At 33.1% G+C, this 22,510-nt stretch overlaps 1 protein-coding gene across 11 annotated transcripts in view; it reads left to right on the top strand.

The window, feature by feature from the left end:
* The window catches only part of MCTP1 (multiple C2 and transmembrane domain containing 1), a 774,261-nt gene that overhangs the window by 249,424 nt on the left and 502,327 nt on the right, over window positions 1–22,510 (top strand). For 2 of the 11 annotated variants that reach the window (XM_056820813.1, XM_007487280.3), the window contains exon 1: window positions 9,359–10,236. The exons of 6 other annotated variants lie outside the window; for them this stretch is intronic. In XM_056820813.1, coding sequence (XP_056676791.1) covers window positions 10,180–10,236 — 57 coding nt within the window. In that variant the 5' untranslated portion in view covers window positions 9,359–10,179. Of the gene's footprint in view, window positions 1–9,345; window positions 10,237–22,510 lie in introns of those variants that run through there. 3 more of the 11 variants (XM_007487278.3, XM_007487284.3, XM_007487285.3) reach the window with 3 other exon arrangements.

The raw sequence follows: 22,510 nt of genomic DNA, 5'->3' as shown, positions 1-22,510 counted from the left end.
TAGAGATTCTAAGTATGAGGGAAAATTGTGCGAAGGGAAAGTCTTATAGAACTAAGAAATTTCTTGGAGGCAATGAAAAGGAATAAATTAATAAGTGAATACTCTTAAGGATTTGTGAATTTGTCAGTGAATGGAGGGGTCTCATGTTTGGAATGTTTGGAAAACGTCACTCACAGAGACTGTATAGTCCTATAGAATTGGTTGACTTACAAGGAGATTGTGTGACTTATTTAGGGTTACACTGCCAGTGAGTATCAGAGATAGAATTTGAACCCAAATCTTCCTAACTCCAAACCTACTTTTCTATCCACTATTCAATGCTATCTCCATTAATTATGTCTAGGGTTAGGAGGTGAACTGAGGAATATATGAAAAAGATAGTACTCCTTTGGAGTTATAGAATAATATATTATTATTGCATATATGCTGTGAAGGAGGACTTAGGAATTATATATATATATATATATGGAAAATGATATTAAGATATTTATATAATATATATTTATTTATATATATACATATATATTTAATATATATGTATATATATGTACATATACATATATGTATATAATACTAAGATATTAAGAGATTTGCCAGAGTTCAATATCTAGGTAGAAGACATTCATGATATAAACATTTTTGCTTTTAATAGCAACTTGTGAGCTGGTTCTATGACTGGTTCTTTGTTAGTGAACACAAGAAGAAATGGGGATGAAATCAACCTGAACAAAGGTGGATCTAAGGGTAAAATGGGCAGGAACTGAAAGAGGACCCTTTTCAGGTACAAGACTTAGAAAGAGGCTTTAATAACTAGCCAAACAGAAAATAAGGCAATGGGTACCATGTATCACAACAAATTTAGCACCACGTTTCAACCTTAGTAGGTACTCTAGAAGATTTGTGATTTAATCAGTATGAAAACTATGGAAATATATTTCCTAGTACTCCAAAATGATTTCTAACATTGGGTTTTAACAGTTTTGATATATATGCATGCTGTTCCAGTGCCCCCCGATATAACCATTCAGTTTAGTTACAATGGGACCATGTAAAGTACATCACCCCGACAATGGCATGCTCTAAGCCTCACACTTCTCACTTATATCTTTGAGACACCCCACTACTTTCTGGATTTGTACTATTGTCTGACCTGTTCTCATACTATCACATGTAAATTAACACCATCACCACATAGTTAAATTAAAACATCAAATATGACCCAGAAATATTACATACACAAAAGAGAAAGAGAAAAAGAGGGAAAAGACCTATATGTACCAAAAATAAAGTCGAATTTCATAGTTTCATATACAAGCCACTCTTTTTTATAAATTGAAACATTTCTATTTCTTGATGTGAAGAGCCCCCTCAGTGATCAGAGTACCCAGGATGGGGCCAAGGTTAGTCTTATGACCCTGATACTTAAAAACACCTGGGATTGAGTTTTTGGTACTTACGTCCTAGATAGGTCATCTGGAGATCCAGATAAATTTCCCAGTAATTGTGAGGGTTGTATTTCCCCCAAGGAACTTGACTCCATCTTGGGGTTCATAAAGTAGCACCTAAAGTTTTGAAGATTTGGCCATTACTTATTTGTGAGCCTGTCTTCTCCATAAAGCTTGCTTGTTTGTAGCATTAAGTTGTTAAATCTCTGTACTCATTCTTGGGATCCTTCAAATCTATTTCAAAACATAGTTTTAATAAAGTTCTTAAGAAAGAAAAAATAAAGCATACTCATCCAGACCCCCATTTCTGTCAAAGAATGTACCAAGACACAATGATGCCTATAAGCTAAGCTTTGCCTACTGAGTATCCTTTAAGATGTCTGTTTTCTCTTGACTAAAATTTAGGTAGTTGTGTGTAAACATTCAGACTTTGGGGGTTTTCCTACTGACTCATTTTTTTGTATTTTGATTTTTTTTTTAGAATTTTTGACTTGCTCAGCAACAATTTCCCCCCTTAATTATAGCTACTCTCTATAATATCTAGTTTGGTGGATATACATAGATGGTTTCCTTCTCCTAACCTTTTGAATTTAAAGCTTAGTTTAATTAAATTAGCCTTTGTTAGATGCCCTTCACCCCTGGTCAGGAATCTGTCATTCCTATATTTTAAGCTATCATTCAGAAGTTCAAATGTTGTCAAAAATGATTTGGGAATAAATTTGTTACTTAGATTAAGGAGAGTCAGGAGGAAATATACTTTAAGTACAAATTACAAGTAGCTCTTTCCATTGATTTTTTCTTTTGTTCTTGTCATTAAGATATGAGACACACAGAACATTCAGAAATCCAACCTGAGTGTCATTCTCACCTCTTTTCTGCAGAAACTACTAAGAAGGAGAAATAAAGACTGCATAAATTCTAACTCCTGTCAAAGATAGTCTAAAAATTTTCAATCCCTAGCCTTCTAAAAGCATGGCATTTAATTAGTCTTGTCCAGTATTTTCAAAATGTAGTTTCTTTGCCATATAGCTACTCTTACTGATGCTGAGACATCTCTTAAAGGCAGAGCTAGAGATGCCAGTAAATCATGTAAGTAAGTATCTCAAGATCTGAAAGAGAAAGTTTGTTGGAGAAGTAAGAATTTGGATTTATATTAGTAGTAAAAAGTAGTAGTAAAAAGAAGATGTTCTACAGACTGGTGGTGTCTTTATTATAATACTTGATGAATCATTTTGAAACTTCTAAGTTAAGGAAAAAACAAACTTTTGGTCTGATGTAGTTTGTTTTTAGCCTTTGCCCCCTTTGATGGCTCATTGTTTTACTAAAAGGAATTCTGGTCTTCTGAAGTGGGGCAGGGGCAGGGAAAGATTGACTTGAAATGTTTTCATATACACATAAAACCCTTATTCCTTTTGGCTTTGGAGAGGAAGGAGAAGAGGAAAAGAAGCAGAAGTAGGAAAATGAGGAGGAGAAGAAATGAAGAATCAGAAGTAAAGATGAGAGGTATTTTCTTAGACGTTCTGTGTCCCTGGTGGTGGAGGCTGCATGAAAGCCAATTTCTTTTCACGTGAATTAATAAGAATTGATAATCCCAAAATTCCCTTCCAACTCAAAAATTCTTTGAACTAGGAGACTTTATTTAATTCAAAACAATTTAAAACAAAAGTTATATTTTGGACATCCTATTAGTCTTTGGTCTTTGCTTTTATTTGAAATTGGAGTATCTATCTTTTATTTTGATGTTGAAAAAGACTTTAATAGCTTCTTCACAAGAATTTTATATAGCACTTCAGAAAACTACTTCATACAATTTATCATGGAAACTTTGTAAGGTAACTTTTAAGCTTGGTGAAAGCAATAAAAATGTCTGATCTCAACAGTCAACCCATAGCTTCTATTGTGTCAGAGTTGTGGTAAAAGCTCCGTAAAGTATTGGTAACAGTCATAACACTTCATTAATTCTAGTCTCAGAGCCTCCACTTCTCCCTGGGTGACATTATGTATTTTATAGGAAGAAGTATGGTTTTTTTGTCTCATTTAATAAGAAAATTAATTATAAGAATAAGAGCTAACATTTTTATGACATTTTAAGGATTGCTAAATGCTTCCTCTTAACAATCCTGTGTAGTGTTTAGGTGCTAATATTTTCTCCATGTTAAAGAGGAGGAAACTTAGTCTGAGAGAGGCTAAGTGAATTTACTAGGGTCCCACAGCTAGCAAGTGCTTGAGACAATAAATCAGCACTTATTATATTGTTGCCCAGAAAGAAGAATCAGAGAAGGACAGCCCCTGAATTTAGGATTGGGAGGACCCTAAAGAATTCCAGAAAATTGTAGCAGATCTGAGGAGTGAGGAAAGAAAGCAAAATCCTTTTTGGAAATTTTGCAGGAAAAGAAAAATGAGAAAGTAGGAAACTGTAAGTGAGCAGCAGGATGGAACTCTCCTATAAATAAAAATTCTGTCATCAGGCTGAAGTCAAAAGACTCATATTGTTTGACTTATTTTCTCATAAAGGGTCTTTTACTCTGAGATCTAAGGAGCACTTAGGATTAAGCTCTCTTGACTCAGTATGGTTCATATAATCATGTTGTTTTCAAGATGAAAGGGACTTTTGAGGTCATCTTGTCCAGCCTTCTCATTTTACACATGAAGAACTGAGACCCAAAGGGATTCTCTGACTTATCCCTTGTCAAACAGGTAGAATCTTCAGCTCTTCAATTTACAAGTGAGAAAACCAGGTCTGGTGTAGTTAAGTGACTTCCCCAGGGTTATTCAATAGAAAGAACACTGAAAAAATTATCAGGAAAAATAAGAACACAGGATCATCTATAAATAAACAGTGATCTTAGGCAAGTTATTTGATGAGTAAGCCTCAGTTTTTCTCAACTGTAAAATGGTTGGTGTGTGTGTGATGCCTAGTAACATCTCATTCAAATTAAAAATTCTATGATTTCATAAATCCAGAGAAATATTCTATGTCTGACATCATTTGCAGGGAATAATGTTACAAATATATGATATAAATTTTATCTATCAATTAATTAGGAAAATATTTGCTGGAAAATAAGATTGCTGGACTTCAGAGATGTAATTAAACTATCCCAATTTTTAAAGAGCTGGTCCCAGTTTAGTTCACTTATATTGTTAAAATATATATAATAGAATTCTGTTTATTGACTATTTATTGACTATTTATTGACTATTTATTGACTAATTAAATGTTGAACAGATCCAATATATTTAGATATTCATATGCTACAATTTATTTATCCATTTCTCATTGATGGACATTTCTTCAATTTCCAGTTCTTTGCCACCACAAAATTGGTAAGTCTTATATATTTTTCTGTAGAGGTCCTTTTTTTTTTTCCATTTCTTTGGTCTCTTTGGGATATAAACCCAGTAGTGATATTTCTGGGCTAAAGGATATGCACAGTTCTGTAGTCCTTTGGATATAATTCCAAATTGTTCTCCAGAATGGTTGGACCAATTCATAACTTCAACAGTGCATTAGTGTACCTATGTTTTCCCATTTCTATCCAATATTTATAATTTTTCTTCTCTGACATATTAGTCAATCTGATAGGTATGAGTTATTTTAATTTGCTTTTCTCTAATCAAGAGTGATTAAAAAGAAATGATATTGGCTATGCCCATCTATGAACAATTAATATTTCTCCAATTTTTTAAATCTGACTTCATTTGTTTAAGAAATATTTTATAATTAAATTCATGTAGTTCCTGAATTTGTTTTGGCAGGTATGCTCTCAGGTAATTTATTCTGTCAAAGGTTATTTTAATTGGGTTATCTCTTATTATCTCTTATTGTAGTGCTTTGTTGGTAATGTATAAAAATGCTAATGATTTATGTGGGTTTGTTTTATATTTGGTTACTTTGCTAATTTTTTCAACTAATTTTCTAGTTAAATATTTAGAATTTTCCATATATACCATCATACCATCTGTAAAAAGAGATGGTTTTATTACCTCTCTGCATAATGTGATTCCTTCAATTTTGTTTCCTTCTCTTATTGCTATTGCTAGTATTTCTAATATAGTATTAAATAATATTGGTGATAATGGGCATCCTTGTTTCATTCCTCATCTTATACGGAAGGCTTCTAACTTATCCCCATCACAGATAATGTCTGCTGATGATTTTAGATATTTGCTTCTCATCATTCTAAAGAAAAACCATTCACTATTTACATTTATTCTTTAAAGTGTTTTTAATAGGAAGTAATATTTTGTCAAAAGCTTTTTTCTGTATGAATTAATTATGTGATTTTTGTTACTTTTGTTGTTAATGTAATCCATTATGTTAATAATTTTCCATATATTAAGCCATCCCTACATCCCTAGTATAAATTCTGTTTGGTTATGATGTATAATCTTTGTGATATATTATTGTATTTTCCTGGCTAATATTTAATTTGAGATTTTTGCATCCATATTTATTAATGAAATTGACCTATAATTTTCTTTCTCTATTTTTGCTCTTCCTGGTTTAGGTATCAGTATATCATTTGTTTCATAAAAGGAGTTTGGCAGGACTCCTTCTTTACCAATTATTCTAAATAATTTATTTAATATGGGAATTAGAGGACCTTTAAATATTTGATAGAATTCCCTTGTAAATACATCTGGCTCTGATATTTTTTCTTAGAAAGTTCATTTATGGTTCATTCAATTTATTTTTCTAAAATAGATTTATTTAGATAGTTTATTTCTTCCTAGTTTAGAAAGTTTATATTTTTGTAAATATCCTCCCATTTCACTTAAACTCATTGTCATATAATTGGGCAAAATGTCTCCTAATTATTGCTTTGATTTCATTTTCATTTGTAATTAATTCACCTATTTTGTATTTTTTGTCAAATGATTCCTTCTCTAGTGCAAGGAGAGGAGGAAGGGACATACTTGGGAACTTTAATGTAAATAATAAATAGTAGAATTTAAATAGTGATTTAGATTATTTTTCAAGTGATTATAGATTTTTTAAATTTCTTCTTCTGAAAACTGCCTGTTCATATTCCTTGACCAGTTATCAATTGTGGAATGGTTTTTGTTTTATAAATTTTGCTCAGTTCTCTATATATTTGAGAAATGTGGTCTTTATCAGAGAACTTCATGCTATTTTTTTGCCTCTGTCTTTTGTTTTTCTTCTAAATTTGATTGCTTTGGTTTTGTTTGTGTCAAACCTTCTTCATTTCACATAAACAAAATTATCTATTTTATTTATCATAATCCTTTCATTCTTATTTAGTCTTAAACTCTTTCATATTCATAAATTTGACAGGCAAAATTTTCTATTCTCCTAATTATTTGTTATTTTATGTCTAAATTATATAATCATTTTGACCTTATCTTTGTATATTATTAGATGTAGATCTATACCTACTTTCTGCCAAACTGCTTTCCCATTTTCCTAGTAATTAGTTTCAAATGATTTCTTACCCCAAAAGCTTTGATTTTAGATTTATCAATGGCTAGATTAAGATGACCTCTTAGTAGTGTGTATTGTGTACTTAATCTCTTCCATTGATTACCACTCTTTTTCATAATCAATACCTGAGTGTTCATTGATTATTGATATGTAATATAGTTTGAAATCTGGTACTGCTAAGCCACATTCTCTTGTATTTTTTCATCAATTCCCTTTATATTCTTGACCTTTTGTTCTTCCAGATGAATTTTGTTTTGATTTATTCTAACTGTATGAAGTAATTCTTTGGCAATTTGATCAATATTGTTCTGAATAAATAAATTAGAATTTTCATTTATATGGACTAGGCAATTAATATTTCTTCAATTGTTTAGATCTGTCTTTATTTGTGTGAAAACTATTTTTTAGTTTTGTTTTGTCATGTCGACTCCCTAGTACTTTATATCTGCAGCTATTTTAAATGGGATTTATGTTTCTGTTGCTTTCTCTAGGGGGTTATTGGTAATATACAGAAATCTTGATGATTTATGTGGGTTTATTTTATGCCCTGCAACTTTGCCAATGTTATTGTTTCAACTAGATTTTTAGTTGATTCTCTAGGGTTCTCCTAATATCTTCAGAGAGTTTTGTCTCTTCATTGCTTATTTCTAGTCTCAAATTCTTTTTCTTGTCTTATTGCTATAGCTAGCATTTTTAGTACAATCCTTATCTCTTTTTATCTTAATCTCTTCACCTCTTCCATTTACTTCCTATTTACTTACATACACTAATTTTGTGTCCCCCAGAGGAAAGTACATTCTCAAGAGCATGCCCTGCTTCATTTAAATATCCATAGGCAAGGCTTGTTGAACTGAATTGTAAATTTAGATGGCTTCATGTTGAACCTCTTTAAAAACATTGTTTGAAATAAAATAAATTCTTCAAATCTTCAAATTGGAAGAATAGGGTCCTTTTCTACCTCTAATTTTGATGTTCGAAAATTGGTCTCTCCCATGACATTGGTTCATTCTCCATTTAGAACTTTGGTCTCCCTTCCTTGCCTAGGCTAGAACTCAATCAACCAGTCTCAGCATCCTTGCTGCCCTGCCATAGTAGGGATCTCAGATCTGTTCCCCCACTCTGATTTGTCCATGAGTTTTAAGGACTTCATCTACCATGTTTATTCAATAAGCATCCATATCCTCATATTTATTTTTTTTTAGAAAAAAATGAGGAATAGAGAATATTTTATTTTTTGTATAAATGTGTTCATTCATGCAGGTGTATATATGTTGTTATAGGCACAGCAGACTTAAAAAGAATATTTTCCTCTTCGCTCATGGATGGAATATACTCTCACTTTCTCTTTGAATAAAAAAGTTTCCATTAAAGATCAGATTAAATATCAAATCCCAGACGCATCCTTTTATGATGCCTCCAGTTTTGAATGGCACTACCCCACCAGAAAAAAAGATAAATCTTTTAGTTATTTGTATATGCTTACTTCGCATATGTACCTGGCTCCCTTTTTTGTTCAGTCATTTCAGAAGAGTCTGACTCTGCATGGCCCCATTTGAGATTTCCAAGGCAAAGAGTAATTTGCCATTCCTTTCTCCAGCTCATTTCCTACATGAAGAAACCCAGGCAAACAAGGTTAAGTAACTTTCCCAGGGTCACATAGCTATGAAGTATCTGGGGCCAGATTTGAATTCAGGAAAATGAGTCTTCCTGACTCCAGGCTCACTACTCTACCTACTGCACCAACTAACAAGCCCCCAGATAAATCAAATTTTGCATGCTTATTTTTCATATACTTTAAGTATGTAACCCGATTCCCCTATTAGAATCTAAGCTCTGTGAGGGCTGCAACTATTTCTTTATATTATTGTACCTCCAATGCCTAGCACCAAGCAGGTACTTTAAGATATGTTTGTTGATTGATCAATTCTAGCTACACAGAGAAACTTGATATATATATATATATATATATATATATATATATATATATATATATATATATATTGTTTCCTAGATTGTGATCTGATTCCACTGCCTTTTTCTCACTTTTCACAAATTTAACTTTAACAGGATTTGAAATTAAAAGCATAGTAATTGTACCTATTATTGTATCAAAGTTAAATGTTTATCATTTGTTTAAGGAAAAAGCAGGACTATTTGAGAATGGCTAATTCCCTGGAGAAATGGATTGTCCATATCAACAAGGTGATATAAAGTATGCCCAGAGGAATTTAGCGCTCTCAAGGTCCAGTAGCCTTACTTAGAATGTAGACCTCCTGTCTTGTGCTAACACGCATACACATATTTCCTTGGCATTTGCAGGCTTTGGGGCTCATGTTTCCCTTGAGTCTCTTGTACCCTGATACTGGTATACTGAATTTATAAAGTACCTTCCTCTCCCTCCATCGAACTACAGGAACATTTATGTCTTTGTGTCTTAATGTAATGCTCCTGCCTTCAATATGTGATCAAGTTTAAAATAGTTTCAGTGTTAAGGTGTTTTTTTTTAAAGAAGCCCTGAAAATGTCATGTGTACCCCTCGTTATGTCATTCATCGAGCTCCTTCAGAGATGTTCACAAAGTAGAGGGAGCTACAAATGGAGAGGTGGGCACAGACAGCCAGTCACCACCACGGAGATGATGACAAGGTGGGACTCGATTGCTGTAGGGAAAAACCAAGAACCAAGGTCTGTTATCATTTTGCAGCCAGGGAAGGATTTCTGCCACTTCAGATTCTAAAAGTTTAGTGTCTTCACTTTGCTTCTTTTTTCGATTTCTTTCTTAGTCATGTTGGTGAATTGACACTGTGTGGTGGAGAAACATTAGCCACGTAGTCTCTAGTGAACAGGCAGACAAACCTGTGTGCTGGTGTGATTCTCATTTGCACATTTGTTCTGGGAGCTGTGAGGAAAAGACTTTTAAAAAATGTGTGTGGCTCGAGAGGTAAAAATGCCATGATTTGGTCATTTATAACCACTCTAAGGCAAATAATTTGTCTAGTATGCCATCTACATTAGCAGTTTAGAAGGAGAAAATTCTGCCCTCCTCGCTGCTTAGGAGAGTTGAGTCATATCCTGTGAATCCGTGAAGCCATGGGATTCAAACATCACGCTTTGCTCTTCCTTTCATTCTGAGGAGCTGCCGTGCAGAGCAGCAAGTGATAGCTGTGAAGGGGCTGCTGCCTGATTAGTTGGAAGAACTGTGGCACTTGTGAGTAGACAAAGAAGGCTAAGTTTGGAAGTGCTCCTCTTTCATTGCAGCAAAATATGTTTTGCTCATTTCTCTTCCACTATGCTAGATAGCTGCAAGTTTAAAAGTACATGCAGTTTACCATTTACTTACAGTAAGGTAAGAACTTCATTTTTTCCCTTTAAAATCATTATATTCTGATGATCTTGAATGTATTCTGTTTGCTTTGCTATATTCATCAAAATGCTGTTTTTCTCTTTTTCACAGATGTAATCAAACAAAACGTTCTTATTTTGATTTCTACAATAGAAGTAATTTTCTCAATAGAGCATTAGCATTTTGTAAGACTCCTTGTTTGATAGAATGATATGGTTTTAATATTTCTTGTGATGGAATGGAACTTGAGAAAAGCAAATATTGTTGAATTATACACAGATATGTATATACATACACAGGTTATATTTTGTGCACATGTAAGATGCATGTATCTGTATATAATCATGTGTGTACATATGTTAAATATGCATACTCAAATATTTTAAGTTACCATTGGGAAGGAAGTAGGATCAGTTACTTAAATTATAAATTGGCTTTAACTTCTTATTCAAGATCTTGAAGAAGGAAGAAACATGCATGCTTATGTCCTAGATCATGTGTCTTCTCTTTGCAAATAAATCTTGGTTCTAGTCATAGAAAAAAGTATTAAGTAGCAGGAAGTTTGCAATAGAATAGTGGTAAAAGCCCACTCTTCCTTTTCATTTTTAATTTTCTATTCAAAGGAAAAGCTGGTTTATTTATAAACCACTAATTGATCTGTTTGTTTTAAAATGTGTTTAAGATTCTTTATCACCAGCCCACTTTTTCACTTGCTGTTGGGTATATTTGTATACAAATTCTGTGGGGAAAACTGTGGATGAACTAGCTTCCTTATTTGTTTTCTAAGTTTTTATAATTCCTGTTACATTTTAACTCTCAGGCTCATTCTTGTAAATTAGAGAAGAATTTTATCCCAGAATCGTGAGTAAAGTACATATTGTCAAGTGATTACAAATGTAAAAATATGTGTGCTTTTTGAATCTTCAAATTCCCCTGAAAATGGTTGTTAGTCTGGTTTGAAACTATAGCTCATCAGATTAACATCTAAATCTATAATAATGAATTCTTAAAGCATTTATATATTTGAGGAGTTTTATAAATGTCTAATGCTGATTACTATTTCAATTTTTTTCCATTCCTAATTGATTCATAATCATGCTTAGGGGATGTATCATTTTTATCCAAAATTATACTCATTATACAATTACTGGGTTCTAATTACAGCATAGGAATTACATCAAATTAGATATATTTTATTATGGAAACAATGTTTTTGCAGTAGGGGGCCCTACAGATTTAATAGGAAACATGTAGTTAGATTCCCTTTTCTTTGTGTGGGGAATAAAATGAATTCAAATCAATGCCTCAATAGGGAATCGTTTAGAGAGAATGACTTTTAGTTAAATAACTGATTAACACACTGAGATTTAAGTAGTATTACACAGTTGAAAATGAAAAAAAAAGTCATTTTCTTGAATCATGTAACATATGCCCCTGAAGATTTGATTATAACTCATACTTTGGAATGGTATGACACAGTTAGAAAAATGATCTACTGCTAGGTTAGATAGCAGATTCTGCTCTAGGGTTTAGTCAGAAGATGGGTTATTCTGGTGGATCAATATACCTTCTGTAAATTACCAATTTTCAAAGATATTACAATTCATTTTTATGTTCTAGCAACAAAATGCATGCTAGAATTAATACAAAACATATGATCCATATTCTTGGATAAAGTTAGCCAGGGACCTTTCAGTTCCTCAGGGCACTTGGGAAGAACATGCATTTTCATTGTGACAATATTGACTGATAATGGTGGAGAATCTTTCTTCAAATGTCTTTGGATCCTCAAGTGCCCTTCAAACCCTATGGTTCTTCATTTATTCAGGACATGACTAGATTACCCAGGAAATATTTCCACTTCTCTGCTACATTCTTGTTGGCTGCTTCATTGACTTAACACTTCCATTGGAGGAATGGTGGGAGCAGAAAAAAAGGAGAAACCTCCAATTTCACAATTAACATCATTTCATGGTCTCTTTCATAAAGCTGTTTTTTTTTAAGAGTAGTCAAAACTAATGATTTGTAAGAGGCTGAAAGACTGACTACCTGAGAATTTCAGATAAGGAGCTTAATACAGTCTACTAAGAGTAGGAATAACTAAAAATAGATTTTGATAGCTTTTATGGACACTGGGCAAAAAGATTTATGACTTTCAACATTTCTCTAATTTTTTGTTCCTAATCAAAATGTTGACTACATAATTTTAAAAGTAATTTCTGTAACTATTGTTGTAGGTAAAAGTTAAATATACTGTGAGTTTGCAGACTGATAACCCATGCCCTGAAATCCAACAGTTATATCACTATCAATAATTTTAGTTCACAGTTACTTATGGGGTGTTTTTTCTGTATTTGATAGGCTCTTAATTTCTGAAGCATATAATTTCAGCCTCATATCAAAATACTAGATTTGAAGTCAAAAGACATGGGTTTCAGTTTTAGTTCTCCCTCTTATTCTGCAGCCTCCAGCAAGTAATTTCTCTGGGACTCATTCTCAACTTTAAAATTAAGGAATTGAGTATATTGAGTATATTGCCTCTAATGACCCATCCAGCTCCATCTTTGTTGATCTTTGTTGTAATGAAAAGTGTAGAGAAGTGTTGTTGGCTATCATGTCAGCAAAAAGCAAGTGTTTTCTACTAACTCAGAGGTCAGCTTTTTGGAAAATGCCTTGACTCTCACTTTTCCTAAAGAAATTTTATTTATGATGTTAAACACATTACTGCTACACTGCAATCTATGAGATTGCCTTAGACTTTGACTTGGATTTACCTTCTTGGCCCTCCAGCCAACCTCCAAAAAGAGTAGCTTTGTTGCCAATGAGAGTTTATCTTACGAATTAGTTGGGAGGAGTTAGAGTTGGAAGATTATCCATATTTTCTTTCTCTGACTTGTACTGAAAGCAGAAAGAGCAGAGTTGTAAGAAGCAGACCTTTGTTGTAGTTCTGGATTTTTTATTTTCTGTGTTGTGACCTTGGGCAAGTCCCTTAGCTTTGATTTCTTCTTTTAAAATGGGGATCATTGTACCCGCCTTTCATACTTCACAGTGTGATTGTTGTGGAATAAACTGAGACCATGTACTGAAATATGACACAAAATGCCAATCCTGAGCTCCCTGAAGAGGGGAGTGGGAAAAATTGCCAAGGTGTCAGAAGATTTACTTGTGTTTTCATTTATTTTTCTTTAATCATTTGATTCCTCTGTTCTGTTTCATTGTGTACTGTTTTGCATATGAAATTTTAATCTTTTATGTTTTAAGTTTTATTGATGCTATTTAGTTTTACGTGACAGTCATTTTTAGCTTTTTTAAAATAAATTACCATTCATTGAGGCTTCTTTAGTTATAAAGAAAAACAGCTAAGTAAAATCAATGTATACAGTAAGTATACCTGACTGTAGAAGCACTTTTCCTTACCCATAATCCTCCACCTTTCCAAGGAAAAGAGAATGGTGTATTTCCTCAGAGCTCCTTTGAGTACAAGACTGGGAATTATAATTATGTACAGTGTGTCTTTATTTTATAGGGTTTTTTTGGTTTATATTATACTTACACACAAACAAAAAATCTTGTTATTTTCTATTACAGCCATCAAAATAGGTTACCTTATATTATTTTGTACGTTGATTTCAAATATATCTCCAGTTTTGTCTATTACCCATAGCATTCATAGGAATAATAGTTTTATCTTTGAAAATATAATTTTTACTTCACACATTTTTGTTCACTTAATTCATCTCAGTTGTAGCTTTTGGTGAGTTGCTATTGTATTTGTCTGAAATATCCTTGTTCAGTATTCAACAGTGGTCAGACAAAATGTTTGGATCTTAGTTTTGCTTTTTTTATTGTGGAGATTTCTTGATGGAATTATTTCCAACATTTATCACTGATAGCACCTAGGTTTTCTGGGAAGACATCCAAATATGAATCCAAGAAATGGATCTCAAGTGAAATGTTATATTGTTAGGCTTTAAGAACATCATTGACAATTTCTTAGAAACTTCCTGCCTTCTGGTTTCCCCAAAAGTTTTAGATTACTTTCTACAATGATTTCTATTCATCTCCTTCAGCTTAAAAATATTTGTCTTTCATCACTTTGAGAACTGACAAATTTCTCCTTTGATTTTAAACTCACTTATTCTTGTAAATTTATTTTTCCCACACCATTCTAATACATCACCTTGACAGAAATTTTAATGAAAATAAGTTTAACATGTGGCAGGAAGAAGAACATTTTGTCAGAACTAACTAGTGGTTGGTTTATCACATTTTTCTTTCCTGGAATTAACAATTTCCTTTGAGGTCATTGGTTTTACTTTAATATACTAGCTCTTTTTGTCTCTTTCTCTTCTCCTTTTCCCTCCCTCTCCCTTTTCCATCGATTGTCCTTTCTTCTTTTTCTTCCTCCTTTCTCTTTTATTCTCTCTCCCTCCCTGATAGCCTTTCTGTCTCTCTCTCTCCCACCTTTTCTCCTATCCCTCTTTTCATATTCACAAGTTCAGCTTCAGTGTTTGGCAGGCACAACTTGCAATGTTGGTTAAAAAGAACAATCACTTTCAGAAAGGCAAAGAATACTCTTCATACTTAATGCTTCTTTAAAGAACCTTCATGTTCTGAGCCTTTTTGGTGAGCTTTCTTGCAGAAGGTGTCAGTATTTTAGTCTGGAAGCTAAAAGTTTAATTTCAGCTTCAGGTAAGTTCAGGGCAAAGAGTGATTTAGGTCTGAGTATCTGAGTAAGGAAAGATGACTTCAAGTGGGGGAATCACCACTTTGCAACTCTTACTTTGAGCTCACCCTTATCCTGGCAACCTGAATTATGTAAAAATGGAGATTTGAACCCTGGACTTCAATTCCCAGAAGTCCTTGGAACTTCCCCAGAATATCACCTGAGTGAGAGATCACAAATTATTATTTAAAGGGACTCTCCACCTACTTGAGGCTCTCTCTCTTCCTGTTTCTGCTTCCAAGCACATGAGTCTCTCAAGATGTAGTAAGTGAAATTGAATGGGCCTTTTGGCCCTCCTAGGCACATGCTATCTTATTTTGTATTTTCTTTATTTCTTAATCTTTAATAAACCTCATAAAATATAATACTTTTAGCAGAGAAACTAAATTTTAACTGTAACAGTTATCAGGTGCATCTTCTTCATCCAAATGGCAAGTTTCCTGGTTTTAAAACAGGCAGTTGTGCATTCTGTAAAACAGTCCTTAGAGCTGGTGCTAGAATAAGATATTTTACAGGAAGTTTGGAGATAATCTCCAGCATATTTGTTAAGCAACAATAGCAATATGTTAGATGTTGAGGGTTTTCGTTCTGATCATCTGCACCTCCCCACTTCACCAACCTGAATAGAAAGCACGTGCCCTTTTAACTAAATGGAGTGTTTTATCTCTGAGATTTGTTAGTTCCTTGTATACATTACAAAAAAATTCTGATCACTGACAGACTTGCAAGCCATGTTGTGACTCTGTATACCAGCATCTAAAAAGAACAAAACATTTGGCAAAACAGAATTATAAACAACAATAACATTTACCAAATGACTTGACACACAGTTATTGGAGTTATTCTCTCCACCCTGAGAGTTTCAATGCATGAGTGAACACATGTGAACACATCTCAGCTTGTGCTGCCACACACCACGTAAGTTTCACCTGCATACAAAAACAGGCTAAATTGTGACTATTTCTCACTAAAATGTGACCATTCTCATTATTCCTCTCCTCTTCCAACCCACACTATTCTCACCACATATTGCCTCATTCACATGCCACTCAAGAGAAGATGATCTAGAAATTCCATCTGAAGTTTTGAATTTATTAAATCTCTTGGGAAAACTACCACGGGACAAAATAGTATTATTTTAAATATTCATGTATGCTGTTTTCCTCTTTTAGCTTATTTTAATCTGCTCTATATCAGTTTATATAATTCTTATTGTATTTCTCTGAATTCCTCATTAATTAATCCTTATATGCAATATTATTGCAATACTACAATTTGTTCAGCTATTTTCCATTCAATCAGTGTGTATTTGGTTTCTAATCCTCATTTTGACATAAGTATATTGGGATCTCTAGATTAAAAGATGTAGATGGATTAATTATTTTTTCTTCACCTAATTCCAAAATATTTTCCATAATCATTAGAATAATTCATAGCTACATCAACACCATTGCTCCATCTAAATAATGTATTTATTAATATTCCTTCTTCTCATAGTTTCTCCAACATTGTTTCTCTCTTTTGTCATCTTTGCCAATTTACTAGGTATGAGTCTTAGTTATTTTAATGTACATTGGCATATGGTTTTTTAATAGTTGATATTCCTTTTAAAAGCAATTTATTTAAATCTGATCATTTATCTATTCAGGAATGACTCTATCTTTTACATTTATATTACCAGATAAGATCAAATGACAGAAGATATGTAAAATATTTTACAAAACTTAAAACACTACAAAAATTCTAGCTGCTGCCACTAACTCCTTATTATTATATATCAGAACTTAATCAGAACAATTTGTTGCAAAAGTGTTCCCTCTCTGCCAAATTTCTTACAATTTCTCTTCTTACCCTAGCTGTGCTGAATTTAATTTTGGAGAAAAGCTTTTAATTTTTATGCCATCAAAATTTTATTTTACATTTTATAATCACTTCTCTCCCTTGTTAGTTAAGAATTCTTGACCTAACCATACTTCTGAAAGTTTCTTATTCCATTCTTCTCTAATTTTTTTAACTCTTACTCTTTCTAATTATGTCATATTACTGTTCAGAAATTATTATGACACATGGTATAACATGCTGCCCTAAACTTATTTTTGTTATAGTTTTCTGTTTTTCCCAGTAGTTTGTATCAAATAGAGTCCTTCCCCATATAATTAATTTTTGAATTTTTCAGTAGGCAATTGTTTCTCATTCTTGCTTACTGAGTCTGTTCCACTGATTTATTCTTGTATTTTAACCTGTAGATAGGCTAATACTTTTAATATCTGATTTATAATAACATGTGAAATCTGAAAGTGATATCCTGCCTTCATTTCCATGTTTTCCTTATTTCCCATAAGTTATCAGATCTTTTTTTCCTTCACATAAATTTCATATTTATTTTTGCCTGGTTTTATAAAGTATCTCATCCCTTTGTAGTTTGATTGATATAGCACTAAAGCTATAAACTAATTTAAGTAGTATTATTTTTATTATGTTGGTGTAAAATAAATATAAACATTAAATATTGATTTTTCTAATTATTCTTTTATTTATATAACATTTCTTTTATGCAACATGACTATATTTCTGTGTCTTCAATATATTTTGGTACACTGACTCCCATATATTTTATACATTTAGAGTGTGTAATTAGAATTTTGTACCACAGGATTTCATTTCCCAGAATCCCACTTTAGTCCTCACATTATGTCCTTATGTTTTGGAGATAAAGTTTCTGTAACCCCACCTCTCTCACACTCTTCTCCTGCTGCTGTGATGGAGAAAAACTGCTCTTTAGTCAGGCTTTACTTTTACTTTTATTTCCTCTACTTCAAGTGACTATTAATAATTTTTATAAAATATAATACTTGGAGTTATTGGATATTAATTTGAATCTTACAAGAAAATTTGAATGGGCATTCACATGTTTTTGTTATATGGGATTTCTCATTTATTCGTGCTTTTTGCTATTACTATTCTGAAACTCTCTTCAGTTTCCATAAAATTATTTGTATCCTGCTACTTTCCTAAAGCAAATAATTGCTTTACATAATTTTCTTTGTTGATTCTAAGGTAATGTAAGTAAATTATCTTATAATTTCAAGATAAGAATAATGTTTTTTGCTCCTTGCTGATATTTATAATAATTTCTTTCTCTTGGTTTATTCCTATTCCTTTCATTTCAAATAAGAACAGGGAGAAAAAAAGCTTCTTTATTTTAGCCCTATATTTATTGGGAATGCTTCCAGTGAATGGTTTTTTACTTCAAATAATACTGGCTAGCTTTTCATTTTTAGCTATATGATTTTGAGCATATTAAAAAGCCCTTCCATGACTTTTCTTTCTTGAGTTTTTAAAATGAATAAATGCTATATTTCCCCCAAAGGCTTTTCCATATATATTATTATATAATTATTTGACTTTTAAAAATATGACTAATCATGCTTATTTTTCATAATATTAGTTTTCACATTCATGCATAACCACTACAATGTAGCATGTGATCTCTTTTTTTAAGGTCATATGCAATGCTCAGAGATATTGATTTTTTTACTACTCCATTCAGAAGTTTTCAAAATCTTATAAATATAACCCATCAATCTGTTCAGTTTTGCATTTTTTCTTTTTATTTTTCTTTCTTTTAGATGTAAGTAGCTTTGATATAACAGTATTAATGTGTCCTAATAGAATAATTAATATGATTAATTATATTGAATTTAGTTAACATGTCATTTAGTAATTTAGGTGCTATTCCATTTGGCTCATTTATATTTATTGTTTCATCGTCCATGATTCCTTGAAGCATAATATATTTCTACTATATCTATCCTGACATTGTTAATTTTGACATTATTTTGATAATGTAATGAATTATATCAGTAGTGGCACTGATATTATTTAAGCATTTTCAGAGTAGGGGGTTTGAGCTAGAGAAAGAAGAATAAAAGCTTTCAGGAAAAGTGGTTTCCTTGTTCTATTTAAACCGGAGTTGAAGCTCAGAGACAATTGATTAATTTTTTTTAGGGTAGCCTGACCTGTAGAAAGTCTCTTCCTGTGTTTTCATTATAAATGTACCTATTTGGGGGATGTGTTTTTCTTATGAAACAAATTGTTGAATTTTGTTTTCCCCTATTCCTTTTGTATTTTTAAATTTTATTCCTCTTCCTCTCTTAAGTCTTCTTTATCAATTTGATTTATTTTCCTTATACTAATTTAATCCAAGTCTATCAATCAAATACAAAAGTATTTATTAATTGACTCTTATGTACCAGATATGGTTCTAGGTATAGGGAATACAAGAACAAAGAATGCTACAGCCTTTTTTTCTTAATGAGCTTCCATTCTAATGGGAAAGAAAACAAGTACATATAAAATATGAACACCATAAATAGGAAGTTAATATACACAAAGTAATAAAAACAGGGTAGTTTAGGAGGGAGGGCATTAGCAGTTGAGAAAATCAAGAAATCTTTAGGTAGATGATGTTTCTTGAACTGCATTTTAAAGGAAGAGAAGATAAGGAGGAAACACCTTCCAAAAATGGGTAATGCCTAATTTAGAGACACGGAGATGGGAACTGACTTGTCTTGTGTGAGGAATGAACGAACGAATGAATGAAACATAGTAAGACCTTACTATGGACAAAGCACTGTGCGAAATGCTACAGATTAAATAGAAAAGACAGTCCCTGCTCTCAAGGAGGTCCAATTCTAGGATAAAACAGATATGGAAGGTTTCAGCTACAAATTAGATGGAAAGATTCCTTGATATTTAGGAGGCATCCACAAAAGTTATTTCTGCTTTATTGTTTTCACAGATGAAATAATTATAATTTTCTGATGTTGAACCTTTTGACAGGGCCAAAGACTTTGGTGCCAAGGCCCCTCTTTTCTGGGTCTTCAGTAGCTGCAGTTGTAGCATTTGCAAAGCATCTGCCAGGCTATCTCTCCACAGGAGCTGCTTCCCAGGATGATGGCTGCAGGCTCAGTGCTGGAAGCCTTTCTATTTTTAAGATTCTTGAGTTTAGCATCCTGAGATGCCTTTGTCAGGGTCTGGGGGGAAATGGTAATCAAGGCGGTAATGGTGAATTGACTTGCCTAGTAGCCTTTTTCCTGCTCTCATGATCCCATGCTGCTTCAGCTGAGAATGAAAGAGATGGAGGCCAGTTTGGTTGAATTGCAGTGGAGAAGGGGGAGTAATGTCCAGTAAGGTAGGAAAAATAGGTCAGGGCCAGGTTTTATAGGACTTTAAAAGCTTAACAGGATGTTATGTGTTAGCCAAAAAACAATAAGATATTACAGGAATTGAATAGAATGTCGCGTGGTTAGATCTTCCCTTAAAGAAAATTGATTTGACAGCACTGTGTTGGTGTCATTAGAATGTAAAGAGACCTATAGTAGGTAACTTAATTCCCACAATCTGTGGTTATTCCCACAATCTGGGCAAGAAATGATGAGGTTTTGAACTAAGGTGGTGGCTGTGGAGTGGAAGGAAAGGGTTGGATGCAAGAGGTATTGTGAAGGTGGAAATGGCAAGCTTTGGTGACTGTGACAAGCTTTGATTGGGTGAGTGAGAATGAAATATCTTGGTAACACTGAGGTTACAAACCAAGGCAAAAAAAAAAAAGATAAGCATTCCTTGAAAGAAATAAGGAAGTTTGGAAAAGGGGAGAATTTAGGGGGATAGATGATGAGTCACGTTTCAGACATTACATTTATTTGAATAGCACCAGTTGGTTCTAAAAAATTGCTGATGCTGAACCTTAAAGGTGGAAGAGAGTCTTGGGGAAACGTGGTTTGTTGTGAAGGCAGAAAGTCTGTGTAAGTACTATAAGGGAACTAAATTTAAAATGATTTTTCCTGAGGAGAAAGACTGAGTTAACTGCCATCTCTCTTTAGTCTGTGAGGAGATTAAGAATGGTAGCTTTTATCCTCTAAGAGACTGAGACAGAATTTAATTTTGTTTGAGAAAATTATGATCTATAAGGTGTCCTCCATTCAGATGCATGATGGAAAGCGGACCAAAGAAGTGTCAAAGTAGTATAGCTGGTGGGAAATGGGGATAAGACTGCATGGAGCTAACTCCATCACTGGAGCTCATGAAAGGGTCAAATCAGAAGGGTACTGTACACCAGTGAGAGGTGAATACCAGGCAGACTTAGTCTTCAAGGATAATGAGATTTGATGAATTTCCTTGGGAAAAAAGGAATGATAGAAGGGTATAAAAATTCCACAAGCAGTGTAGCTGCTCATAAAATTCATGAATTAATTGGTGGGTGCCTCTACCAATGCAGTTTTCAAAACTTCCATGCCTTTATTAAAGGTCTCCATGAATTGCAATAGCAGGAAAAAAAAAAACCTACTTGCCTTGTGGCAAACTTCCTGGCTATGACCCTCTTTTGAACTTATCCATGTTGGTCCTCAAATAACAGTGCTGGAAGCATTTTTATTTTTAAGATTCTTGAGTTTAGCATCCTGAGATAACTTTATCAAGGCATGATAGGAAATAAATGGTAGTAAAGGTGGTAATGGTAATTTGACTGGCTTAGCACATGCCTACCTTCTTTCCCTCCCTCATTTGCTTGAGCTGGGAATGAATAAGATGGAAGCCAGTTTGGTTGGATTGCAGTGTAAAAGGGGGACCGTTCTTAACATGACCTCTTTCTAGAGTAAGGGTACTAATACAATAACTAGTTGATAGAACATCTCAATCAATCAAAAATTCTTTGACTAAATATGGTCTTTGAAAAACCCTAACGTGAAATTTTGCCATTCAAGAGGATTATTCCATTTGGCTGAAAATTTTGTTACATCTTCTGATCCCTGAATAAATGCACTGAATTTGCCAAAGTGGGGAAGAATTCCAGATTGGAGCAAAGTTAGGATTGTTGAGTGGAAAAGAAGAAATATATGAAAAAGAATCAGTGACTCCACAGACATCTTAAACAAAAGCTGGAGGAAATACAAAAAAAAATCAACTCTTCCTCTGTCTTGGTTCCTGCCAATCCCGATAAGCTGTAAAATTACCCAGCAAATATCTCAAGTAAGCCATAATTTTCTTCAACCAGAAAGAAACAAGGTATTAACTTGAAATAGCTATAAATGTAAAATTAGGCAGAAAGTCAAATCTCTCTATAAACATTACATATCCTAACTGAGGGATCAGAGTATTGTGGTTGAACTTGTGTTTTTCATCTAAAATAAAGCCCCTAAATCATAAGAGATAGGAATAATGTGAAGCATTCTGCCCTCTAGTATGTATGCCAGTTAATTATTTTAATAGGGCATGATAAGTGACAGGTGAATCAATGACTGGATTAGAGGGCCAGGTGATCAAGGGTAAAACTCACCATGGCAGCCCTAGAGAGAGTTGGCTTAATAAGTAGACCAGCCCTTCCTTTGCAAGTGAAAATGAATTAGAGAGAGAAAGAAAATAGAGATAGAAGGAGAAAAACACCTGAATAACTGGGAGAGACCCTGAGTGAATAAACACAAAGCACACAGAGATTGTGGCTAGGTCTACCATTTATTATGACAAAGAGCAAGATTTTTATGGAATATAGAGTTT

Source organism: Monodelphis domestica, chromosome 3 (genome assembly GCF_027887165.1).
Source record: "Monodelphis domestica isolate mMonDom1 chromosome 3, mMonDom1.pri, whole genome shotgun sequence".
Taxonomy (NCBI): Eukaryota; Metazoa; Chordata; class Mammalia; order Didelphimorphia; family Didelphidae; genus Monodelphis; species Monodelphis domestica.
Note: the sequence above shows the minus strand (reverse complement) of the source record. Positions and strands in the feature narration are given on the sequence as shown.